Source organism: Cucumis sativus, chromosome 1, assembly GCF_000004075.3.
Source record: "Cucumis sativus cultivar 9930 chromosome 1, Cucumber_9930_V3, whole genome shotgun sequence".
NCBI classification, from domain to species: Eukaryota; Viridiplantae; Streptophyta; class Magnoliopsida; order Cucurbitales; family Cucurbitaceae; genus Cucumis; species Cucumis sativus.
The window spans coordinates 7,421,767-7,445,984 of record NC_026655.2 but is presented as its reverse complement, the minus strand read 5'-3'; the positions used below and the strand labels follow the sequence as shown (position 1 = coordinate 7,445,984).

The following is a 24,218-nucleotide window of genomic DNA, read 5'->3' as shown; positions in this document are numbered from 1 at the left end:
ATATTGATATTGATATGTTGTCTCCCCAAAAGAAAGGCGAAGGGGTCCTCTAATTCAAACAAAAGTATACAGTGAAAAGCAATAACTATAAAAATTAAAAAAAAAAACGAAACAAAAGAAGCCGCAAATAAACCAATACATATATTTAGGACTTTGTCAGAGCAACTTTCTCTTTTATTTTTGGGTGATTATATTTTTCTTTATTGGACGTGTTTGAAGGGATTTTGCGAATGTTATTGTTTTTAAAGAGTCAAAAATACAACTGCGAAAGGCCTCTCTTTTTTTAAATATATATATATATATATATATATATATATATATATTGGGTCTTATGAAAGAAATATGTACAATAAAATTCTTTATTTTTTCTTTGTTATAATAAAATTCCAACCTAATTGTGCATTTTGAATTCTTTTCCTCCTTCAAAATTTCCTTGAAATTCAAGTGGTCTTTGTTCATACCACCTCGATATATCTATCTCAATATATAAATACCCCCACAAACTCTTTCGTTTCCAATTTCATTACACAAATAAATAACAGATTTGTTGCTTCTTTATCAAGCCATGCAACGATATTTTTCAACTGTGGCCAAAAGCTACCTAACTTCATCCAAAATCCTCAGTCGTCGTAACAATATCCGATCCATATCACGCCAATGTGATGTCTTCATAAACCACCGTGGTGCAGACACGAAACGTAACATCGCAGGATTGCTTCATGACCATTTTTCTAGAATAGGTCTTCACTCATTTTTAGATAGTAAGAGCATGAAACCGGGGGATAAATTGTTTGGTGAGATTGAAGAAGGTATTCGGAGTTGTAAGGTTGGGATCGCGGTGTTCTCGCCGCGGTATTGTGAGTCATATTTTTGTTTGCACGAACTTGCCCTAATGATGGAGAACAAAAAGAAAATTATTCCAATTTTCGTTGACGTTCGACCGTCTCAACTTCGTGTTGAATACAACTATAGCTGTCCCAAGAAAGAGTTGCAAAGGTTCAATTGGGCACTTGGGGAAGCCAAATACACTGTTGGACTCACTTTCGACACTGTTAACGGGTAAATTTACTGTCTAACTTTTTTCAATCAAGTGACTGTAGCATAATGCTTTCAATCCTTTTAAATTTAAAAAATGCTTTTATACAAATTGTGGTATTCAAAATCACTCATATATGTTGTGTTGTTATTTTTGTAGGGATTGGTCGGAGCTGTTGAGGAAAGCTTCAAACGCCGTGATTGATAATCTTATCGTCGGTGGAGGGGCCGGAGAGATGCCGGATAATTAGATCATGCAAATGCATGCAGAGTCAAAATATGAATTATTCAAATCAATATGCTCTTTAATTTCTTTAGAAAAAGAATTCTTTGTTATCAATTTCCTCTTTGGTAAAATAGGCCAGGGCTTTGATTAACACAACCAATTCATTTTAATTTGTTTATTCGAGTCTAACAGCAACCTCTGTACGTACTATCATCAAATAGTATTATTATGTAATAAAATTGGTTCAAATTCTTTGAAAAGTTGAGTTCATGATTAATGGATGGAAGTGTTTTAGAGAACTTGATCAAAGAATGTATGATTACAAAAACTGTATAGCTTTCAATTACGTAAACTTAATTTCCAAAATTACAAAAGTATCTAATAGATTCTTGATGTTCTAAATTTACTTTGAATTTATAATAAAACTCTCTAGAAAACTTTTAAAAAAAACTATAATTAAATTACTTGATATATAAAAGATAGCTATGAATAAAAAATATTAAAGTCTAGAAATTAAATTTGTGATTTAGAAATTGAGCGACCAAATAAATACAAATTCCACATATATTATAATTTAAAAAAGAGTATCTACTAATGTATATGAGTTTGGACGTTGTTCTCCAAATTTTGGTATCAAACAGTGATCTCTTAAGCTTAATGTCAGTTTTCTTTTCTTTTCTTTATTGTTGTTGTTGTTTTGGGTTTAATTCAAAGGGAGTTCTTAGTTAATAACTTAATAGTAGTAAAATATATGATCAATATTAATATGATCTTTCCTCTCTTTAGAGTTCGAATTTTTTAATATGTAGTAGTACATGTGATTTTATTTTTCACAAAGGAATATTATTTGTATTTAATTTTTTTGTTAAGTAATGTGAGCATTAAATGGACAGAAAATTCAATTTATGATCCAAAGTTTGAGTTCCAACTTCAAATTAATAATTTAGGAAGAAAATATATATGAACGTATACTCCTAAATTTTAGAGTGTAAATGAATGAAACCTAAAGTTATAATTGTATCAATTTTAATCTTTGTAAATGTATTAATTTACACATTTCATCATTACGTTTTGTTTGAAAAATGTTTGTAAGAGAATTTTATGATTGTATCAAATAAAGCTTTAAACTTTCATAAATCAATAAAATTTGAATTAATTTAGTCAAATTCTCCTTTAATTAACCATGGCTCACTCACATTTAAAAATGTCTATAATTGTTTGGGAATAATCTATGTGCGGATGATTTTGAAAGGAAATTATAATAACCTAATGTCTATATAATATTGATTGGATTATGAAACTTTTCGAGTTTAATTGAATCAGATTATAAGTTTAACACATAATATTTGGTTGAACAAAATCTAAAAGATGGTGTAATTTGATGTTAAAAAATAAATTAGATCTAACACAAAATACATATGTCATACATGCATGTTGTTGTAACATGCATGACTACTAATAAACATAATAACTTAATATCAGACAATAACACCGTAGATGAGAGATATAGAGATTGATAATTCAATTTTGTGCAACATCGACTATGTTTACGTGGTTGATGCACAGTTAGAAAGAAACTTCATTGTATAAAGAGCATAACAATTATAATAAAAATGTAGTTATCTGATATACTCTCTTGATCATCAATAATCAATAATAATCATGTACAACTTTCTTCTCAATTTCAACATGGCTTCCTTTAAGTTTATACGAGATTCCGTTAATACAATGTACTCAGACTCTCCACCTAAGTGGAAGATCTTTCTTAGCGTCCGTAACCAAGCTTTTTTAAAATCAGTTTAGAATATCTTTTATATATCAATATACAATAAGACATTGTTCAAGTTTTATCTCTAATAAAATCAGTTTGTCATACTGCAATAACAACCTCTCCAACATATTTACAAAAGTGAAGTTTAGAGTCTTGAATTGGCACAACGAAAATAAGACAGGGATATAAATCGTTTGTGTACTTGGGAATATTGATGATGCTTATTGATGACAAATTCAGTACTTTATGTGTACATAAATTTAAATAAATATAATTTTAAATGCATTGAGTATATAACATATTCTAGACTAGACTAATTAATGTTATTGATAAAATTATAAATAACTACTATAGAATTATCCATAAATATATTGTTGTATATTGTATATTTGAAATGAAAACACACCTGATTCTTTTTATGTCTTATGCTCACACTTTTCTTTTGAAAACTATTCTTTGAAATTGATATTTCTATCCACAATTAATGATCATAACATAACTATAATCAAAGTTTTCTACCTGCCTTAAAGTTTCATGAGTGTGAAATAGAGAAAGAGATATCCAAAACTTAGCTGTATCCATATTTAAAAATCACTTGAAGATTCAATAATATAGTAAGACAAAAGTACAAATGAAAAAATGATTTTACGAAAATAATGATAAAAATAGTGTTTAAATTTTGGGATATATATATGTCACATTTAATAATTAGATGAATTTTTAAATTTGTTGAGAGAAAATTAATAAGTAATAATTGTAATGTAAACACAAATTAAAGGTCTATTTAAACCCATATTTTATATGTCAAAATGATAGACACTAAAATAGCAAAATTAAGATTGTTTTCATATTTAGTAATTAGTGTGCATTAAAATGAGAAGTTTCATTTGTCATTTCACAAATTATCCCAAAAAAAAGCCAACTTGAACAACGTAGTGATTTTTCGTGGAGAAGAAGGAAACATGATGATTCTATATATGCAAAACGTGGAAGTGACTAATTTGTATGCCAAAATGATTTTGTTTTAATATTCAAATGCATGAGCTGGAAATATACAAAAAATGTTGTAATTCAAAATACTTAAAATCTCTCTTCCACACTATTATGTGAATTCAGATGTGTGTGTGTATAAAAGGTATAAGCACATGTTTTTAGGTGTGGTTTACATTATATTAAATAAATATAAAGTAAGTTCAAATATTAGATAAACGTGAGAATCTTCAACATTTCAGAGACAATGCTTATCTTCCTAATGATTCAAACATTTTGAAATATCGTTTAGTTTAAAAATTAAATCACTTTGAGTGTTTGAAATTATCTAAGTATATATCTAATTAAGAAAATATGATTTTGAAATGTTTGTGTTAAACCATTTTGAAAGGGTTAAAAATCATAACATGTATTTAATTATTAATTTTGATGATACTATAGTGTATAAAAAGCGTTAACTGTAGAAGGGGTTATATTTTGGTCAAAAAGAAAGATTTGAGTAAGTAAATTAAACTTGAAAATAGTCAAAAGTTAAGGCAATATATATTAGAAGTAAAAGTTTTGAAGGTCTATGAATGTTGATTTCAAATTTATTTTTTCTTTAATCTCAACAACAATACTCTTCAAACTTGTGGACTCTTATTTTTGAGGAATGGACTAAGTTTAATTTAACCTTTTCTTTCTTATATATATTTCTATTAAGTTATGTATGAGTTTCATATGAACAGATTTTTTTAATTAAAAAAAAAATCTTTTCTTTTTTAGAATATAATCCTCTATAAATATATTGAAAAAATTAAAATATCTTTACCCGACTCTCGATTAATGTTTTTGTCTAACTAGTTTAAATCAATTTGATAATATAAGATTTCATTTCAAAATAATTAGTTATGTCGTCGAATTATATTCTTAATAGATAGAATATATTAAGATCTTTAGTCAACAAAAGTTTTTAATTTACGTCGAGATAATCTCGACATGATTTTAGAAAGTGTGGAGAAGGTTTTTTTATTTTTGAATTTTTTTTTGTATTGGATCAAATATTTAGGATTTTAAATTTAACTTATCTCTCAAGTATAAAATTGGCTTGAAAAGTATCTACATTTTTAACATAGTTTTTTCAACTAAATTTAACTTTTAAATATGTGTAGGCTGAATTCATGAATTTTATAGAAATTCAAAGTCCTATTACAAGTTTTCCCTATGAAATTTAAGCTCCTTGACTATGTAAAAGTGTGTATAATTGATTCTCTTACAAATTAAGTTTTTTTTTTTTAAATTCATTTTATTTATTATGTTTAATTATAAAGTTTATGTATTACAAAATCTTAAATTTTTCTAATTCTCTGTCTAATAAATTTGTAAATATTTAAAGTTTAAGACTAAATTTACAAAATTCAAACACACAAATCTCAAAAATTGTACCACACCCTTATTTTAACAAAATTTATCAAAATTTCTTTACAGTCTATTTGAGTTATTTTATCGTTTTTTGCCTTTTTCTATCCATCTTTTAACAAAGCGAGAAATTGCATCAAATAGAAAAAATATTTAGAAAAAAACAGCTCATGACATCTATTTTTTCATTTTGCAAATATAAAAAAATTAATTATATTTTATTTTTATAAAATAAAAAAATTAATGGAATTATTTCGACTTTTAAATTTGCTATTTTTACAATTTAGAAAAGGTAGTAAATCATATTATCATAATTTTTTTTGGTATTCTTTAGTATTTTTTTGTAAATAAGTATATATTATATTACGTTTAAAATAAGTTAATGTTTTAAATTAAAATTTTAGTATGACGTGTCTATTTAATTAACTTGGTGTTTGAACTTTCATGAGAACATATACATTGATAAACTTAATTTTGTGTGTGAATTAAATGGGTGATTATTGCAACATAAAAATATGTGCAACATAATTTAAAGTCTATGAAAATTCTCAACAATTACTTTAGAAGTGTTGTTTAATTTTTTTGTGTCTAAATAATTTCTTAAACATAATTGAAAGAATATAAAATAAAACATAAAATTGAAAAAATAATAATGATGAGAGTCATGAGAAGTTCCATTGGAAGATGTTAGAAATTAGGGCTACAGAATGGAACTTTCCTGAAAATTCTATTTCAAATTTTCATTCTTCGTTTTTGTCATTACATTATTTCTCAGAAGTTTCTAGAACTATTCCTCGAAATTCCCTCACCCACACTAACAATATTAATTAATTCTACCATTCAAATTTGTATAAATATAATAATATGAATACCTCTTTTATAATCACTATTTTTTCCTTTACTCACACGTTTTAAATATTTTTATTTTATTCATTGCTTCATTTGATTAACAAATAGGTTTAGTATAATAATATAATCAACCACTTTCTGATTAATATCCAATTTTTAGCGAATTTCACCATTCGATGTCTAATCACTTACCATTACTTTACTTTCTGACTTTTTGTAAAAATACTTTTAATCATTAAAAAAAAGAAAAGAAAGTTACATTATTAATTTAAATAAAAGAAAGATGAAATTCGTTTATGTGTAAATTAATTTGAATAAAAAAAGTAAATGAAAAAGACAAAAGGTCATATCCAGATGTAACTATATTGAGCTAAAAGGTGTTATTGATGAAGATGCATGTGTGGAATTGCAAATTCAACCTTCATTCCAAATAATAAAAAGTATAAAATTCCCTCTTCTCCTTTTTCTTTTCTTTTGTTCTTTTCCAAAAGGTTTAGGAGAAGAATGATTAATTTTAAATATTACCTTTTACAAAATGTGTAGATACATTCAACTTTGAAAACATAACTAAACATATATTTTCTTTTCTTTCTAAAACTGGGTTTGTTAGAAATTAAATGTCTCCATACATTCAACTTTTTTTAAAAGTGACTATATATATATAATCTGAATTGGATTTGTAATAGTTGTAGTGTTCCGGTGGTGACGGCGACCGTGATGGTGACGACAACGGTAACTATGATTGTAGTAGTATTTTCTATATAAAATACTCAAAAGTGTATTTTATTTATACAATGTTATGCATTTTATTTTTCTAAAGAAATAAACTGTGATATATTTGATAAGTGTATATTAAATAAAACAATTTGTATAATATATGGTCTTCTACAGTGAATACATGTAATATATATTTATATTTTTTATTATATTTGTAAAAGAAAAACTTGAGATTGGAATATATATATATAAAGAATGAAGAAAAGATTAATTGAAATTATTCTAAATTAAATGAATATACATCCAAATTTAAAAATTTAAAAACAAAGTTAAAATTCAACCATTATAAAATAGAGAAAGAATTAAATGTTTGAGAGATTAATTGAATTATATTTTATTTTTATTGAATAAATTTGAAATTAACTTTTTTCTGTGATAGTGATCTACCTTGATTATCTGAGATAAACAATGGATTATTTTGATATTGGTATATTATATATATCTTCTTTTGGTAAAGGATGTTATGCAAAATGTAGTTAGGGACATGGAATATAAGGTTATAAAGCTCCACAAATGGACGATAAAATTGGGCGAAGCAGGATGAAGTTAATCGGAGTGTCCATGATGAATACTGATATGGTCGTCACTAACAAAGGGACAAATGAATGAATCCCATAGAAATAGAGAGATAGGCGACATGCACAACTTTGACGACTCTCAATGGTGGTGGATTGGGCCACATCGCTTAACTTTCTTGGGCTCGTCTAATTAGTACAGTTGATGGCCCATTCAAGTTATAACAGGTTTCGTGAAACAAGAAATCAATAGGAAAAATAAACTATATATAATATGTTTTGTCATCAACCCATTTAATAAAGTAAATATTCAAAAAGTTACTAAAAAGGAGCAGAAAGCAATTGGAAAAATAGGTTAGATTTCATCTCTTCTTGCTTCTCTTCTTTATGTATATTATTAGTATGGATGAAAAGGTAGAGTAAGTTGAATCAATTTAATGTATGAATTAATGCAAACAATGTTGAGAAGATGAAATGAAGTGTCATAAATGAAACATATATGAATAATGAAAAAAGTACAAACCAAATGGCAGAAGTGAAGAGAAGAGAACAGACTCACTTCACGAGCATCCCCCAACCCCTTTCTCCATTTATGTTTTGTGTAACCTAATTCAATAAAAACAAAGTCTCGGTTTGGCACTCTCTACTCTATCATAACCACTTCATAATAATCATCGCTAATTCTCTATACATACTTCCATGACTTTGATTAGAATTCAGTTTAGGTTAGACATGTAAATATGTTCCTTCATTATGTGGTTAAAAATGTTTATCTAAATCTCTCAAAATTCAATATTTTGATTTTTTATTACTTTGAACATCAAAATTTGACAAAGGAAAGAATTCAAATCTCTAACTTCAATCCTAAAAATATAAATTTGTTAGGTCATTTAGTAATCCTTATGTTTCTTTTAGAAAAATATGATACTTTATTAACGACATTTGTGTGTGAGAAATATACGACTGTACATCATACAAAAAAATAATATAATTTGAAAAGAGAACTTTGATCTTATTAACCAAAGATCAACTAACTTTGATCTTAATTATCCCAACTGATCTTCATCATGCTCATAAGGACGTTCTTGTGAAGGTGCCATTGTCACTTTCAATCCAAAGAGAGCCTGTGTTAAGATCAAAAGGAAGGTTGGCAGATCCATCAACACTATCTGGTTGTTGAACTATAATTTTTTTAAAAAAATTATAATTGAAGTTATAATATTTTAATTAGTTGAACTTTTGGAATTCAATAAAAGGTTGAAAAGATCACTCAATAAAAGTCCAATTAAATTGATTGTCAACGTTTATAACCCTATTTAAATATTGAAAATGATTTTTAACTTTGAAAATGAAGTCCATAAAAGATTGTCATGTGTTTACAACTATAAACCCCTAGTTAATTGAAGAATTGAAGTAAAATACAATTAAGAGAAAAAATTATTATAATGATGTACACTTTTACTTAAAGTTTTATCTTCTCAGGTTCATTATCAACCCCTGCTAAACTTTTAAAGTAAATTATTAACTACCATTTTCGATAAACAATCTTGTTATATTTTTTAAATATCTTGATTTCAATAATTTTATCATTTATAATAATTTTTCAAATATTAATCAATCATGTTCTCAATTAACTTCTAATCAAGTGATCAAATTAGAATTTTAGATAATGAGCCTTAAATTATAAAACATACTAGTCCACGTGATTGAATTTTTTGTATAGATATAATTGGTATATTTGTGTTGATATTAGTTTAGTCTCATGTGGGTCGTATACCTTTTCCAGAACCATGGATTTTCCTTATTAGACCATAGATTTGGCCTAATCATAAACTTGCTGCCTTAAACTCAAATATACTTAAAACTATGCATAGGTAATAAGGCCAGGAATCAATAATTTAACCCATAAGAATGTAATATAGTTTTTAAAAGTTTTATAGTCAAACGGTTTAAATTTTTTTGCACGGGATGACCATATAGTATTTATTGAAAATAATATAGGATAATTAACAACACGAGTAAAGTTCAACTAACCTAAAACTTGCTTTCAATCATTCAATAAAAGTTTGAAATATTTTTTACTCCAAAATTGTTAAATTTGAAGGTAAAGTTGAATATAAACTCAATATGTTAACCTGAAATGAAAGTATATAGAAAATTAACCTAACTCATGAGGAAGGTGTATTTGAGAGATGGAGGGTTAGGATGTGACTTGTGGGAAGCATGCCATATGCCTTGATATCAGAAATTTGTTTTTGGTTCCACATTTGTATACTTTCACAAGGGAAGCATGACATCCAAATAAAACCAATTTCTCATTATTAATTGAAAAGAAAACCTCCAAATTATTCCTCAATTCTTTGATTTGTGTATTTGGAAATTACACGTGTCGGTTACTGATACAGAAATATATTTATAAGTTATAAGTTTGGGTTTCTTATTGTTTTTAAGAGAGAGAGAGAGATATAGGATATGATGGATGAAGATTACATAGAGAGCAGCGATTCTTCGTCAAACACTTCGGCTCATCTGCAGCTACCCCCTGGATTCCGATTTCACCCCACCGACGAGGAATTAGTGGTTCATTATCTCACAAGAAAGCTTTCTTCTTCTCCTCTTCCGGCTCCCATCATTGCTGAACTTGATTTGTACAAGTTCGATCCATGGGACCTCCCAAGTAATCTCTCTTCTTCTTCTTTTAATTTGGGAAAATTCAATGGATGTTTTATTGGATAAATCTGAATTAATTTCCTCTCATCCGTCAGCATAAGTTCTTTATCACATAAACCTATGATATAAGAACACAATCTGTCTATCTGCATACTGAAATAATGATATTGAACTATTTGAGGCTTAGCTTTGTTTGTATTCCTAATAAATTAAGCATGGAGAAATTAAAATGGTGACATATAATTATTAAATTTATCTTCACCTTAATTTAACTACTTTTTGGGTTAAGGGGTAATTTATCATTGTATCATACCAGAAATCCTTTGTTCAAACTCTCTTTTACGTTATTTCCGTCTCTAAATTAGCTTAAGTTTTTTACACAATTGGTGGTTTTAACACAAGTCACAATTTCAAATGTGTGTGATCTTCTACACATGTCTAGTAAAGATTGTACCTAAGTTTATCATACCATTATTCTTCGAATATATATATTTTTAGGGCATTCACGACCTATCTCGAAACTAATTAATATTAAACCTACTATAACTTAATTGCTTTAGTTTAACGAAGTTTTTAAGGGGATAGGTGATTGAATAATGGTATAATATAAGAAGGAAATTTAATATATTGTGTTTTGTGGGGTTGTAGGTAAAGCAGTATTTGGGAAGAATGAATGGTATTTTTTCACCCCAAGAGAGAGGAAATACCCAAATGGAGCAAGACCAAATAGAGCAGCAATTTCAGGATATTGGAAAGCAACAGGAACTGATAAGCCAATAATGAGTTGTAATTATAATAATATTAACAATGGATCAAATAATAATAATGGAATTCAAAAGGTCGGAGTTAAGAAAGCTTTGGTGTTTTATGGTGGAAGGCCTCCTAAAGGTGTCAAAACAAATTGGATTATGCATGAGTATAGGCTTCTCCATCTTCCTAATAATAATCCCAACCTCCTTCATCCTCACCTCACCAATCCAACAAAACCTTCTCTCAAGGTAGCTACCTCAAATCTTTTCCATATATTATTCATTCTGTATCCACCTTCAAATCTTAATTATATCTATACGTGTTTAATTAAGCTTTAGAATGATTTTTGTGTTAAATTTGAATTATGGATATATAATCTTGCGATTATATATATATATATATATATATATATTTGTGTTAAAAGCAATACAAAAGAAGAATACATTAATTAGTTATAAATGTTTTTATTTTTGATGTAGCTTGATGATTGGGTTTTATGCCGAATTTACATGAAAAACATTGCACAAGCATCCATCATAGACCGTGAAATGGAGGAGTTATCGAGAGTGGCAGCGAGGCCACCGAAAACGGTAGTCGGCGGCGGACACAAGGGCACCGGAAACTGCTACTTGGACGTGGTGACTTTATCAACCGAAGGTGACGACATAATTAACAATCATCAAAACAATTCAAATAACATCTCGGAATTACCTTCCTCCAGCTGCAGCTCCAAACGCGGGCTTACAAGTCAGCTTTGGAGCGGCGGCGCAACAGCATCCAACGACGGCGGAAAGCCACTCCGGCTTGATCTCATGAATAGCTACAGCGGCGGCGCAACTACGGCCGGGACTGAGGAAAACACCGTCTCATATATGTCTCTTCTAAACCAACTGCCGGTACAAAACGCAGCGTTTCAATCCGGTGCGCCACTCATTGGCTCACTCAACGACGGCGTTTTGAGGCAGCACTTTCAACTCCCCACCAATATTAACTGGAACTCTTAAATCAATTTCAGGTATTGTTGTAAAATTAGAAATATATATATATATATATATCAATATAATAATTATATGATAAATATATATAAATTACAAATTTAGGGGATATATCTAGAAAATTTCAAAAAGGAATATATATATATATATGAATATAATTAAGTTGATGTAGGTGGGAGTATACTTTATCTTACTATTTCTTATAATTAATTACTGAAATTAAGTTGATTAATGTAGCATTAAATTAGAGATGGTCTGTATTTTATCAGTTTAATTAATACCACAAATTTGTTTCTAACACAACAGCAACATGCTTGGATGTAAATTATAAATCAAGCAAAACCAGATGTATCTTGCATTTCAAGTCTTTCTATTCGTTAGTTTTTTCCATTCGTTTCAATCACTTTATAGACTTTTAATTAAAAAAATCAACTTTGGTTATTATTCTTAATCTCTGTAGCTTTGTTTTTAGTATAGTAGCCATGTTAAGATAGTTCATTGATTCGAGTCCATTTAGTATTTGTTTGCTTTATTTAACTTCTATCTTTTCTTGACTTAATGTATTAACTTAATGTATTAAGTTCAAATATTTGTTCTAATAAATTATTTAATATATGTGAATGTATAGGTAAGAATTACCTCTGCTTTTCTTTAAATATAAAATTGAGATTCATACCATACGAAATAGAAAATAGAAGCTAGAGTTTCTCTTGTCAAAATTCATCCTCTATAATCTATTTTCACTTCTTGTCTCGCTATTTATATATATATATATATATATTAGTCCTTGAACTTTAAATGAAACAATTTATTTTTAGTATAGAAAAGCAAAGAAGAGTTGAAATATATTTCTTTATTAGTACAACAACTTAGTTAAAGAAGATTCGAATTACATATTTTATCATTACTAAAATACACGGTTGAGTTGAGTTAAATAATAATTTGGTTGGATGGGTTACGTCAGTGGGAGTAGTATGATTAATTAATGAGAAAAAAGGAATGGAATGATGGATGTGAAAATGTGTAACCCTAAAGATAAGACTCACTATGTTTGAGTTAAGGAAAGTGAAAGGAAGAGAGAGGGGAGATGTGAGCATAACTCCAAAATGGGTTCCTCTTATGTATCGATTTGATATTGGCTATTTATAAAGAGCACTTTACTCTATTTGTCGTATTTATAAATCTTTTAAGCTTTTTGTTTTTGTCTTTCATGCTCATGGAGGACCCATTGTTCTTATTACCATCTCTACATATAAAGGAATGAAATAATTAGTTCTCTGACCTGATATCACCAGTTGTTTGATTAGAAGTTTCTTTTCCTTTTTTCTTTATGAAAATTAATACTAATATTATTTTACATTTTATAAGGCTTTGACAAAAATTAATCTATTTTGTTTTAATAAATCAATAAACTATTTACAATACAAATTTATTAAATGGATACAATTATTATTTTCAATAAATTATTGATTACTGAGCTAATAAGAATGGTTAAATATATTTAATTCGATAAATTTAATTACTACAAAAATTATGGTTGAAAAGGTTAGGGGTTTTCTCACAAATAATTAAAAAAGAAAATAAATTATTTAAACTTCAACGAAAATTTATTATATTAAATCTATAAATATCTTCTTCATCTTGCTATTTTTATTTTATATAATGAATAAATATTTATTGAGATTACTTTAAGTTTATCATTGGTTATGAGTATATAATCGTTATTGATTAGTTTATATTAAGTTAATTATATATTGTCGTGAATTTATATTGCATCATAACATATCATATTTGTAAAGTCTTGTTTTTAATCAATATTCTTTAGGGACAATATATCAATTTCTATATATTAACTGTAGGTTGTAACAATTTAGGTTTTAAGCTAATAATTATATTAATTTATATATATATTTTTCAAATGTATTAAAATTAAACTTTAAACTTTATAAATATCAATTTAAACGTTCAACTTTCCTAAGTATATTTATATAAAAAATAAAAAATTATTCCTGCCCAATAATATGGTGATCAATCTGTTTGAAGTTTTATATTAGTTTCGAAATCCAACCAAATTTGTTTAAAACATATTTAAAGATTTAATTAAATCAAACTAAAAATTAAAGATTTAATTTAAAACATAAAATCCAACTAAATTTCACAAAATTCCAAAATATAAATCTCTCTCTAAAACATACCAAAATTATGGATAATAGTTAAATAAAAGAAATTTTGCTTTAAAATATTTAGACTATTGATTAACTATTAACGTATAATTGTGCTAAAATATTTAGATCGATATTAAAATCATGTGGTGCTTTTTTATTTATTATATTTCTTTTTGTTATAGTTTATATACCTTACTTAAAATGTGCAATTTTATTTAGGTGTATTTTAAAAAATAAAATATGAAAACGATTTACCAAATGTAATAAAATTCAACCAACTCTCTATATCTCATTTAAATTTTTTTGCTATATTTTGTAAATAATTTTTTTTTTTTTTTTTGTAAACATTCACTTTTTATATATTTTATTTTATTTTAGATAAACCAAGTGAACATGTGGGATGTGAGGTGAGTTACTATAATCGGTTGTTATTTATTATAATAGTCTCTGGTTTATTATAGTCCCTGTTTGTGCAGATTATTATAATTTGTTTGAAAAATTTAGGAATAGTGAAAGAGTGGAGTGAGGAATAGCAACATAAGAAATATGTGGGGCGAGAAATAGTGAAAGGGGACTGGAGAATAGTAAAAGATGGAGTGGAAAATACTGACATATGAGAAATAAGGAAAAAGTAGAATAGTTATAATCCTAATATTAGAATTATGATAATTTCTAAGACAAACATGAAGTGAACTATAATAGCTCACTTTACTCTTTCATAATCTGAGAGTCAAACCCGTGTTAAGTGTCAAAGGAAGAAGAAGAAGAAGTAAGTAAGTAAGGGTGTGAAGAAGGGAAATACATTTCTTACACAACGGGTGAAGAGGAAAAGGCTGAAGTTGGGCTGTGAATTGAAACCCAAAATTCTGGGCTGGGTTGGAACCACTTGGTGCCCGTAATATTCCTCTACATATATATTTTGTGTATAGATATTATAATGATATTGGTTTCATAAGAAGCCAAGAATATAAAGTAGTGACTGAGAGAGAGAGAGAGAGAGATCAGGTGAGTAAATTATAATTAAGATTGATTACACATATATATAATTGATATAGGTGGGGCATTATAAGTTAAATAAGAGAGACATAGTGATACAAAAATTATTGTGGGGTTGAATATTAAAAGTGGATGTGAAGAGAATGGGAAACATTTTATTTATTGTATAATATCATATGGGGGGAAGAGTGGATATATATTAATTCAAAAAGTTAATTAGCATATATATATATGATGTCATTTAACAGAAGGTGGTGAATGTCCATTGAGAAATGAAGCAAAAAAGGCCAATGAACTGCTTGGTTTGAAACATGGGACTGCATGCCCAGCTCCTCTAAATGTTGCAAATGTTAGTCCTTCATATTCCTGATACCAACCACTCACCTGCCATATACAATGCCACCCAAATTTTTATTACAATCAGGCTAACAACAATAGGTGTTAATTTGGATTGGGTTTGAGCGATCCAATCCAATTGAAGCATTTGAAAGTAATTAAATACCTGCTTTTGATGGTACCAAGGTCTCCATGCTTTGGTAATGGGGAGACTGAGGGATTTGAGACTATATCTAGTGGACAACACTGGCACTCTTCCATCTGTGTCTCCACTGTCCCAAATTATAATATTAATTCATCAATTCAATTTTATGATGCTTCACTACTACCTAATTAATAATATTAATTTACCTATACTATTTATATAATTAATTACCTGTAGATCCATACTCTAAGCCCAGCTCCAATTAGCTTCTCGTATATCGGAATAATTGAAGGCTTCGAATCATACCAGCTATCGAATATGGTATTGCTGCATGTGTGTTTCATTATAATTATCCAATCACAATCATATTCACTACAACCATTCCTAAACAAAATTAATTACAACTTTATATTTTCTTTTGGGGGAAAGTACTTTTTGTATGTTTAATAGGTCAGTTTTGGATTTCATTTCATTTTAGTGACTAAGTTATAAGTCTAAATCTTGAAATCAAGGTCACGTAATTGTTTGAAATAAAACTCAATTCTATCGAAGATAAAAATGTATCATTTCTAAGAAAGACTCATGACTACTTAAAGAACAAAAAATGTATTATTTTTCGTAGTTTTTGTATGTTACGTACTTGCAAATGCTCCAATTCTTGAGTTGATGTCCATCACTAATTACATGAAGCGCTTGTTGCACATCTCGTCTATTATAAAACGTTTTTGCGTAACCGTCTAGGCAAGGATCATATCCACCCATCATTCTTGGCATCTAATAAAAAATCACATAGTATTATCAATATGATGTTATATACATGTTAGCCAAACATAAAGTACATACAAAAGAAAGAGTAAGGAGAGAGGAAAGAAACCATGGTAGTAGAGCGTTTGATGGTTAGGGTTTGGACAGAATTGCCCTCAGCAGAAGCAGAATTAGCAATGCAAAGAGAGGTATAAAGGCTATAAATGTCAATTTGTTTGTATTGGCTAAGCAATTCATCCACAGCTTCACTACAATTGTCATTACTCCAAGTGTCATTGCTATTAAAATCACAACTTTCTCTTATTATTTTGTGAGTTTCATCAGAAATCACTGCATGGCTCCATGCATAATCCACCATTCCTCTCCAATCATCACTGTCTGAAGTTTCAGGGTTCCCCAACTGTGTGTATTCATTTCTCAAATTATTATCATTCATTATAAAATCATACGGTAACCATAAATCAAGAATAATATATAATTCCAAATTTTGTTCGTACTAGCTAGGGATCCTTTTTGGGAATTATTGCTTTTTTGTTGTCGTCACAAATGCTTTAGGTTTTTTTTTTTCTTTTCTCACTTTAAATGTCACCTACTAATGTCTTTCTTCAAATCACATCACACCCTTTTTAGATCTATAGCTACAATTTTGTTGAATTTCAGATAAGAAAAAATAATGTTACATCAGTTTTATACATTCTACTCTTGTATATACTGTGTTAATTTATAAACAAAATTTAACTTCTATATTTTATATTTTATTTTCATTTGGTTCGTAATAATGAAAATGTTACACTTTTAATTCTTTAATTTTAGACTTTGAAGTTTCACTTCCAAATTTCATCACTAGATTTCAACAATCACAAACTATCATAATGTTACACTTTTAATTCTTTAATTAATTGATATATTTAATAAAATTTAAAATTTAAAATCAATTAAGAAAATTCAAACAAAATTCAAACATAAATGTACTAAAATCGTAATATAGATGATCAAATAATCAAAATTAAACTTAAAACCTACAGACTAGAAAGATAAATTTTTTCTCTTCAAATTCACCTATCAAACTCAAAAGTTAAAGTCAAGAACAACAAGAATAAGTCTGAGAAAAAAATAATTGATATAAAAATTCAACACTCAAAGAAGTATTTATGCTCCACAATTTGTTACGTATAGTATGTGAAAAATGAGGCATCATCAAAGTTATATACAATGAACATACCAAGACACCATGCAGATTGATGTGAAAGGAAGAATCTTTATTCTTATCGTGGATAAGTTCAGCCAGCTCAGGAACATATTTTCCTGATAATATAATCTAATATTATTTCTTTTTAATAAAAATTAAATGTTGTTTGAACATTTTTCGATAATGAATCAAAATATTTACAAAAATCATACCATAATAAGATTTGAAATAATTCTCTAGAATTCAATCCTGGCAATGAACTAAATGCAACTTGATTACCTGCATAGCTCTCTCCGGCGATATAAAAGGTATGGTTTCTGTACGAAGGAAACTTAAGGAACCACTTTTGCAAAAAGTTATATGCATCATTTGCTGTTCAAAGAGACACCAAATTAAATTATTTGATTTATCCAAAACAATAATTATAAACAACTTAATCTGAACAAATCTCCACTTATTATTTTATACTTAAAAATATAAAAAAAGATAGACCAAATTGATTATATATTATATTCGTATTTGTAAGTAATAATTATAATTAATTACCTGTAAATTCGTCCCCTAGATTGTCGTAATCGTTAGATGTATTTGAGTATGAAAAGCCAACACCAATGGGAGATTCCAAGAATAGCATATTGGCCTCTACATCATCATTAAAGTGCACCATTTTACTTCTTTTTTTTTTTTTTTTGTCAAGAATGATCATATAAAATGGGACCTATATCTATACAGATCTTATAGATAATTTGAAAGAAAAAAAAAGGTACAAATATTACACCAATTTCAATATCATATAATGAACAAAATTAATATTCTTTGTTGGGGAATACATGCTTTGAGCTATAGATGCATTTTTTTTTTGTTATAAATATTTGATGCTTTAATTTGGGGAGTGGGGGAGTAATAAAATATGTATATATGTATATATGTTATATATATACCTTTATTCCAAGAATAGTCATTTAATTTAAGTCCATTTGCATCATTGTCCACTATGAAAGGACCAATCTCTTGTGTTGCTCCATAACCCACAGAGGAGCAGCCAGGACCTTAATTAAACAAAAACAAAAGAGAATCCCTTGTCACCTCATCACAGAACATTGAATTGGAGCATTCGTTTTTTTTATATATATAAAATACCTAATCAATAGGCTAATAAATCAGGTCAAAAAGTGCTTTTGCTCATGGGAATTGTGAGAATCAAACCCTATGTAAACTCTCAAATTAGCCACTTAATTCATACCCCCCTTCTAAAGCATATAAGAATAAAATTTCCTCCCTTCACCTCTATAATACTTCTTTTTTTTCTTTTTTGTCTTTTTTTCTCTAAATATATATATATAGGACGTATACTGTTTTTCTTGAAATTTAAAATTCAAATCTTTATATATTATTTATCGTCCAAAAAAAATCTAAAAAGTATAATAAAAAAAAACCTAAATTACTCTACGATTATGGGGTTAGAGACTTGTGTTAAAATTTTAAAATATAAATTAAATTAAATTTGCAATAATACATTCGTTAAAATTTACTAATAACTATTTCATGTTTGTTTAGAATTATGCTTGTAAGTATTATTTCTGGCATTAATTTATTTGTCCTGTAATTAATAAGGACTGTTAAATCCTAATAAAAAAATATATTATATTAAAATTTGACAAAAAATAATATAAAAACAAACACAGTTTTTGAAATGGAACGATATATATACAACAATAATATAAACTTGTACTATCTAGGTTGAAGTTTTAAAGATTTGATCCTCAACCTGACTCACATATTTGACGTCGTCATTCGTAATAAAGAGAGAGAGAGTTGGGTAATAACTTTACCTCCATTGAGCCAAAGAACCAAGGGTTTTTGGTGAGGGGAAGAGGCAGCTTCATAGAACCAGTAAAACAATGCCCTACCATGGGACTGATGGACGGTGACATAACCGGCAAAATGGCGGAATCCGACGGAGGGTTGGCCGGGCAAGTTAGTGACGAGGTCTTCTTCTCCGGCGAAGAAGGGATTAAGTGGGCTTTTCTGTAAATGCCATTGTCTTTTACCCAATCCGAAGGAGCCAGATGGCTCCACAACCACAACAGTACACACCAAGAAAACTGTCGCCACTATTGAAAAAATCTTCATCATGGAATACTAAATATTAATATGTTTTTAGAGAGAGTTAGAGTGTGTTGTGTGTGAAACTTTGGAAACACCTCACTTCTCTATTTATACACACTCAGAAATTAGAGTTATATCCACATGGCAAGGTTATGTTTATTCGAGAGGGTAGGTGTTCTGTGTGTGTATGTGGAATATTTTTTTTCCCTAAACCTCTTCCACTTCACTACTGTTCATTTGGAAGATCTAATAATAATGGATACTTTTTAGTTTTCTCTTTCTTAATTTATATCTTTTTTTCCCCTTCAAATTTATTAGATTTAGATCATCAAATCGATTATATATTGGTTTTCTTTCTTTTTTTTTTTAATATTTTTTTCGAGAAAGATATAACATGATTTATTTTAGTCCGCCAAAATAAATACAATTTAGTTGATGATTTTGAGCTTGCACAAGGATAAAGTTATTGCATATATAACACAAAAATTGGCAAAAGACTCAAATACCTATACCTAGCACAAGAGTTGATAATTGCTCTAATTAAGTTGATATTATTGATACTGTTTCGTTAATAACTTTCCATTTTGAGAAATGCCTTATTTATTATTGCTATAAATGAATATCACCAAACTTACTATCATTAATAGCTTTTAGATTGAGAAATGTGTTGTATATTACTATTAATGATAGTTGTTATTAGTTGTATTGTAATCAGAAAAACTTTAAACTTGTGAAATGTGTTATCAATTACATGTTACCATCATTGATAGCTGCAACTAGTGATGGAAAGATGTGTATCCAAAGGTAAACTTGAAATTTTGAAAAAAATTACAACTTGACAACTAAATATTTATAAATCTTTTAAAGTTATGCTATATTTTCATATATTTTTTCCTTTTTTTTTTTTTTTTTTTTGTTGTTGTGCGATTTGCAATAATTTTTCATAGTTACTATATTATCAATGGCCAAGTATAAGATGTTCAATTTCTCTATGTCAAAATAAATTATATATCCTCTTTAATTTGTTCAAAGCTAACAAGCATAGCTTAATCGAATATTTATATTATAGATCTCAAAATCTTGGAGGTAGGTACGATAAGATATTCTTCAACTTCTACAATGTAACCATGTTATAGATTAGTAAAATCTAACAAATTTTGAGTCACGATTCACCATGTTTATCTTGATAAAGAAATTTAGACTCTAATCCCTCACAACATTGAGTTGACATTCAAAGTGCATATCAAACAAAAAGAATGAGATCCGAAATGACCATCAAGTCGCTTAAAGGATCCTCGACATCACCCCGCTACATCACTAATCCACTTTAACCATGTCAATTGAGACCAAGTGTGTATATATATATATATGAGATTTCACAAACTGATCTTCCAATCAAGATAAAACCATCAGCTTTTGTTAGATTACATTAGATAACTATATAGATATGACTAGATTTGATTTGGTTTAGATTTACCCAAGTCTTTGAATTATTTGTTTTAGAACTGTATTTCAAAACACACTTGTAGATTTATTCAATATTGAAACCCTAGTGTGTGGTGTTGACACAGTATTCTTATTACTCTATTTAATCCTATCCAAAATATTGAACCTACATAGGCATGCATATGAGCTAGATATATATCTACATCAACAAAGGCAATATAAGTTAAGATCATTTTTCTCTTTATATGAAAGTGTCTTGAGGATTAATTGCTTTATTTGATGATACGTTTCAAAAGTATACAACATTAAATAGCTATGATATTACTTTTAGTACATAAGCGTGTGCTAATATTACAGTATTTTAAAGAATATCGTCTTGCAGAACCCACTAACGAGACCACCAAAAAAATCCTTTTCTTTAAAGAATTTTTTTATAAAACACTATATATTGATCTCACCCACTGACCATTTGTCCAATTGAAAAGCCATACACACACAAAACTGCAGTATATAAATCGCACCCAATTCTTCACTAGAGACAATAGAGACATATAATATACACATGCCATTGCATGGTTGGTTCACTAGGACAATATTATAATTAATATATTGAAAAAAATATTCAAAGTGGTTTTGAGGAAAATTGTTTAAAGAAAAACCATATGATCTTTGATCATCATCACAAAGTTGAAAGATGGAATTTTGTGGCGAACCTTTCATGGGTTTATCACTCTCTTTTTCAATTTGGATGTGATGATAATTAATTATTGTAACAAAAATAAATAAAAAACACATGAAATTGTGGGGAGAAAAAAAAATGTTATTGTTATTATTATTTTTGTTGATGTAGTGACTAGGATTCCAACTTTATTTTAGTTGAATAATGAGATGGAATTCATTTTTCTTTATTATTATTCATGCTTTAATTTCCTCTCCTTCTTTTATATCCTTAAATAATATTAGCATTATTGGGTGGATTTCCACATTATCCATTTTATTTCTTAATTGGGTATCAATTATTTCTTTTTTCCTTTTCTTTACTATTAAAGATAACATATATATGGTTTTCCATTTTTTTTCTTTCTTTTTTGTGGTGATATTACATTACATCGTTCACTTTTTAAGTTGAAATGTGCGTATCTAACGAGTTTTGGAAAATATATTTCATAAATGTTGAATTTTAGGTATTACGTGATTTTCAACAAAATTTATTGTGTTTATATATCTTTTGTTTGGGAGAAAAAAGAAAGAAAGAAACCATTGTAAATATAACAATTAGAATAAAAAAATTGTATAATATAGCAAAATCTATTATTATTGAGTCCATTTATACTAGATCATCATTTTGCTATATTTACAATTTTTAAAAAATGTATATACACTTAATTATTATTTATTATGTCTAAAGTTGGTAGATAATAAAAAGTAAGAAATCAATTTGAAAATTGGGAATGTGTATTTGAAATCTTAGTAGGATTAAAGTCACCACACATTTAGTTTTGTATTTTTCCAATTTTGTGGCAGAAAAATTTTGGATGGACATGGCTCATTCTCCCTCTTTGGTTGCTCTATATGTGTATTGTGTAACCACTCTTTCCTTATTTAATTTCGTCATTGTTGCTTTTTAAAAAAAAAAAAATTAAATTTGTAAGAAATGGAATGGATGGAATGGATCATGACTTAACTTTATTTTAAAATTATGTAGACGTTTAAATTTGTTGTTTGTAAGGTACCTTTCTTAGATTCATTTTCTTTTAGCTCTAGTCTTTTCCATTAGGCATTAAGCCTGTTTATGGAAGCTAGCTCAAATTTTTCTGTAGGATCAAAATGACTGGCTGACCAGAAAAAGACGAATGGATGAATCACCTTCCAATTTGTGATCAAACATTACTATACTTGAAGAATTAGACACAAATTGGCCAACACAAAAAGTCAATCTCTCTCTCTCTCTTAAATTTTGTGTTAACAGTGAATTTAAAAAATGAACAACTATTTAATAGTTTTTAAAGTTGCATCTCCTACTCTTTGAAAGTTCCATGACATTTTAACAATTTTAAAAGTTCATAAACTTGAACAATTAAAACATATTCTTAACCAAATAAACACAATTTCGAGAGTTCGAAATCTACACACATAAATGTTTTTATGCTTAAAAACAAATGTATGTTATCCCATCTTGAAAATTTTGATTTTGAAGTGCTAGAGGGTTTATATATATATACCTAGAGTTGCATATTAAGTTTCAAATTGGGGTTGTGGTAATAGTAACTATAAGAAATAACTTCTTTTATCTTGTTATATATAATTATTCTCCCCTCTAATTTTTGACATCATGAATGGGAGGTTGTACGCTATTAACTTCAGGAAGCAAGTGACTATTAGTGATTCAATTCCAAAGCTATGTCCTATGTTGTTTTCAAAGCAATAATAGTTCTTTCACAGCATACCAACAACAATCTACATTTGAAACTAGAATTAGGAATTAAAAGTATTGAAGTTTTGAAAAGATTAGGGAAAGAAAAAAAGATGAAACAGCGGGCGGCGGCGGGTATGGCGTAGAGAATATAGTATAGGCAACAATGCAGGGGTTGAGTTTGGGCACGCACAGGCCGCTAATGGGCGACATTAAAATCCTTCAATATGAATGCTTGTCTGACCGTTTTGGAGCAAAAGTATTGTAGTTTTTGGACTCATTCAAGTGGGGTTCTTTTTACTTTTTTCTTCTTTTTATAAATTTCTTTTGCATAAAAGCTTATATATACTTCTCCTTTCAAATTAAAATCCTATATCTACCATTATTGTTCTACCTATGCTCAACTCAATACCTTTAAGCAATAACCACATACATTAGTTAATGTTTCACTATCCACATGTTTTTCTTCTAAAGTTGCTTCTTTTATCGTCTTTGGTCATCAACTTCTAGGGGTTCTTTTGCTTTTATCTTTCAAAGTTGTGAGAATATTTCTGCACTTTTAAATGTGTCATTCTTTAACTTTTACAACTTAATTTATTTTGGAGAATTCAAAGTTTATCTTTAATAACTTTCTAATCCATCTATTGAACGTTGAATTAATTTAGATAAGTGATATGG

At 28.0% G+C, this 24,218-nt stretch overlaps 3 protein-coding genes across 4 annotated transcripts; 2 read left to right on the top strand and 1 right to left on the bottom strand.

The window, feature by feature from the left end:
- The first annotated feature begins 547 nt into the window (after window positions 1-547).
- Window positions 548-1,286, top strand: LOC101218558 (TIR domain-containing protein). The gene is made up of 2 exons (XM_004146591.2): window positions 548-1,059; window positions 1,196-1,286. Exons 1-2 carry the CDS (start codon window positions 566-568, stop codon window positions 1,284-1,286), a joined length of 585 nt encoding a protein of 194 aa, XP_004146639.1. The 5' UTR covers window positions 548-565.
- An 8,728-nt stretch (window positions 1,287-10,014) lies between these two features.
- On the top strand, window positions 10,015-12,279 carry LOC101218318 (NAC transcription factor 25). The gene is made up of 3 exons (XM_004146590.3): window positions 10,015-10,238; window positions 10,880-11,229; window positions 11,461-12,279. The coding sequence occupies exons 1-3, from the start codon at window positions 10,034-10,036 to the stop codon at window positions 11,983-11,985; spliced, it is 1,080 nt and encodes a 359-aa protein (XP_004146638.2). The 5' UTR covers window positions 10,015-10,033; the 3' UTR covers window positions 11,986-12,279.
- Window positions 12,280-15,147: 2,868 nt separating this feature from the next.
- On the bottom strand, window positions 15,148-19,802 carry LOC101206544 (serine carboxypeptidase-like 31). Of its 2 annotated transcripts, XM_004146543.3 has the most exons (10): window positions 19,405-19,802; window positions 18,514-18,621; window positions 18,119-18,214; window positions 17,852-17,944; window positions 17,606-17,688; window positions 16,493-16,783; window positions 16,259-16,392; window positions 15,850-15,945; window positions 15,640-15,745; window positions 15,148-15,521 (listed from the first exon to the last, which is right to left on the bottom strand). In XM_004146543.3, the coding sequence occupies exons 1-10, from the start codon at window positions 19,706-19,708 to the stop codon at window positions 15,375-15,377; spliced, it is 1,458 nt and encodes a 485-aa protein (XP_004146591.1). In that variant the 5' UTR covers window positions 19,709-19,802; the 3' UTR covers window positions 15,148-15,374. The 2 variants fall into 2 exon arrangements, with proteins under 2 accessions (XP_004146591.1, XP_031737498.1); XM_031881638.1 differs by lacking the exon at window positions 16,493-16,783 and having other exon boundaries at window positions 19,405-19,800.
- Window positions 19,803-24,218: the final 4,416 nt, after the last annotated feature.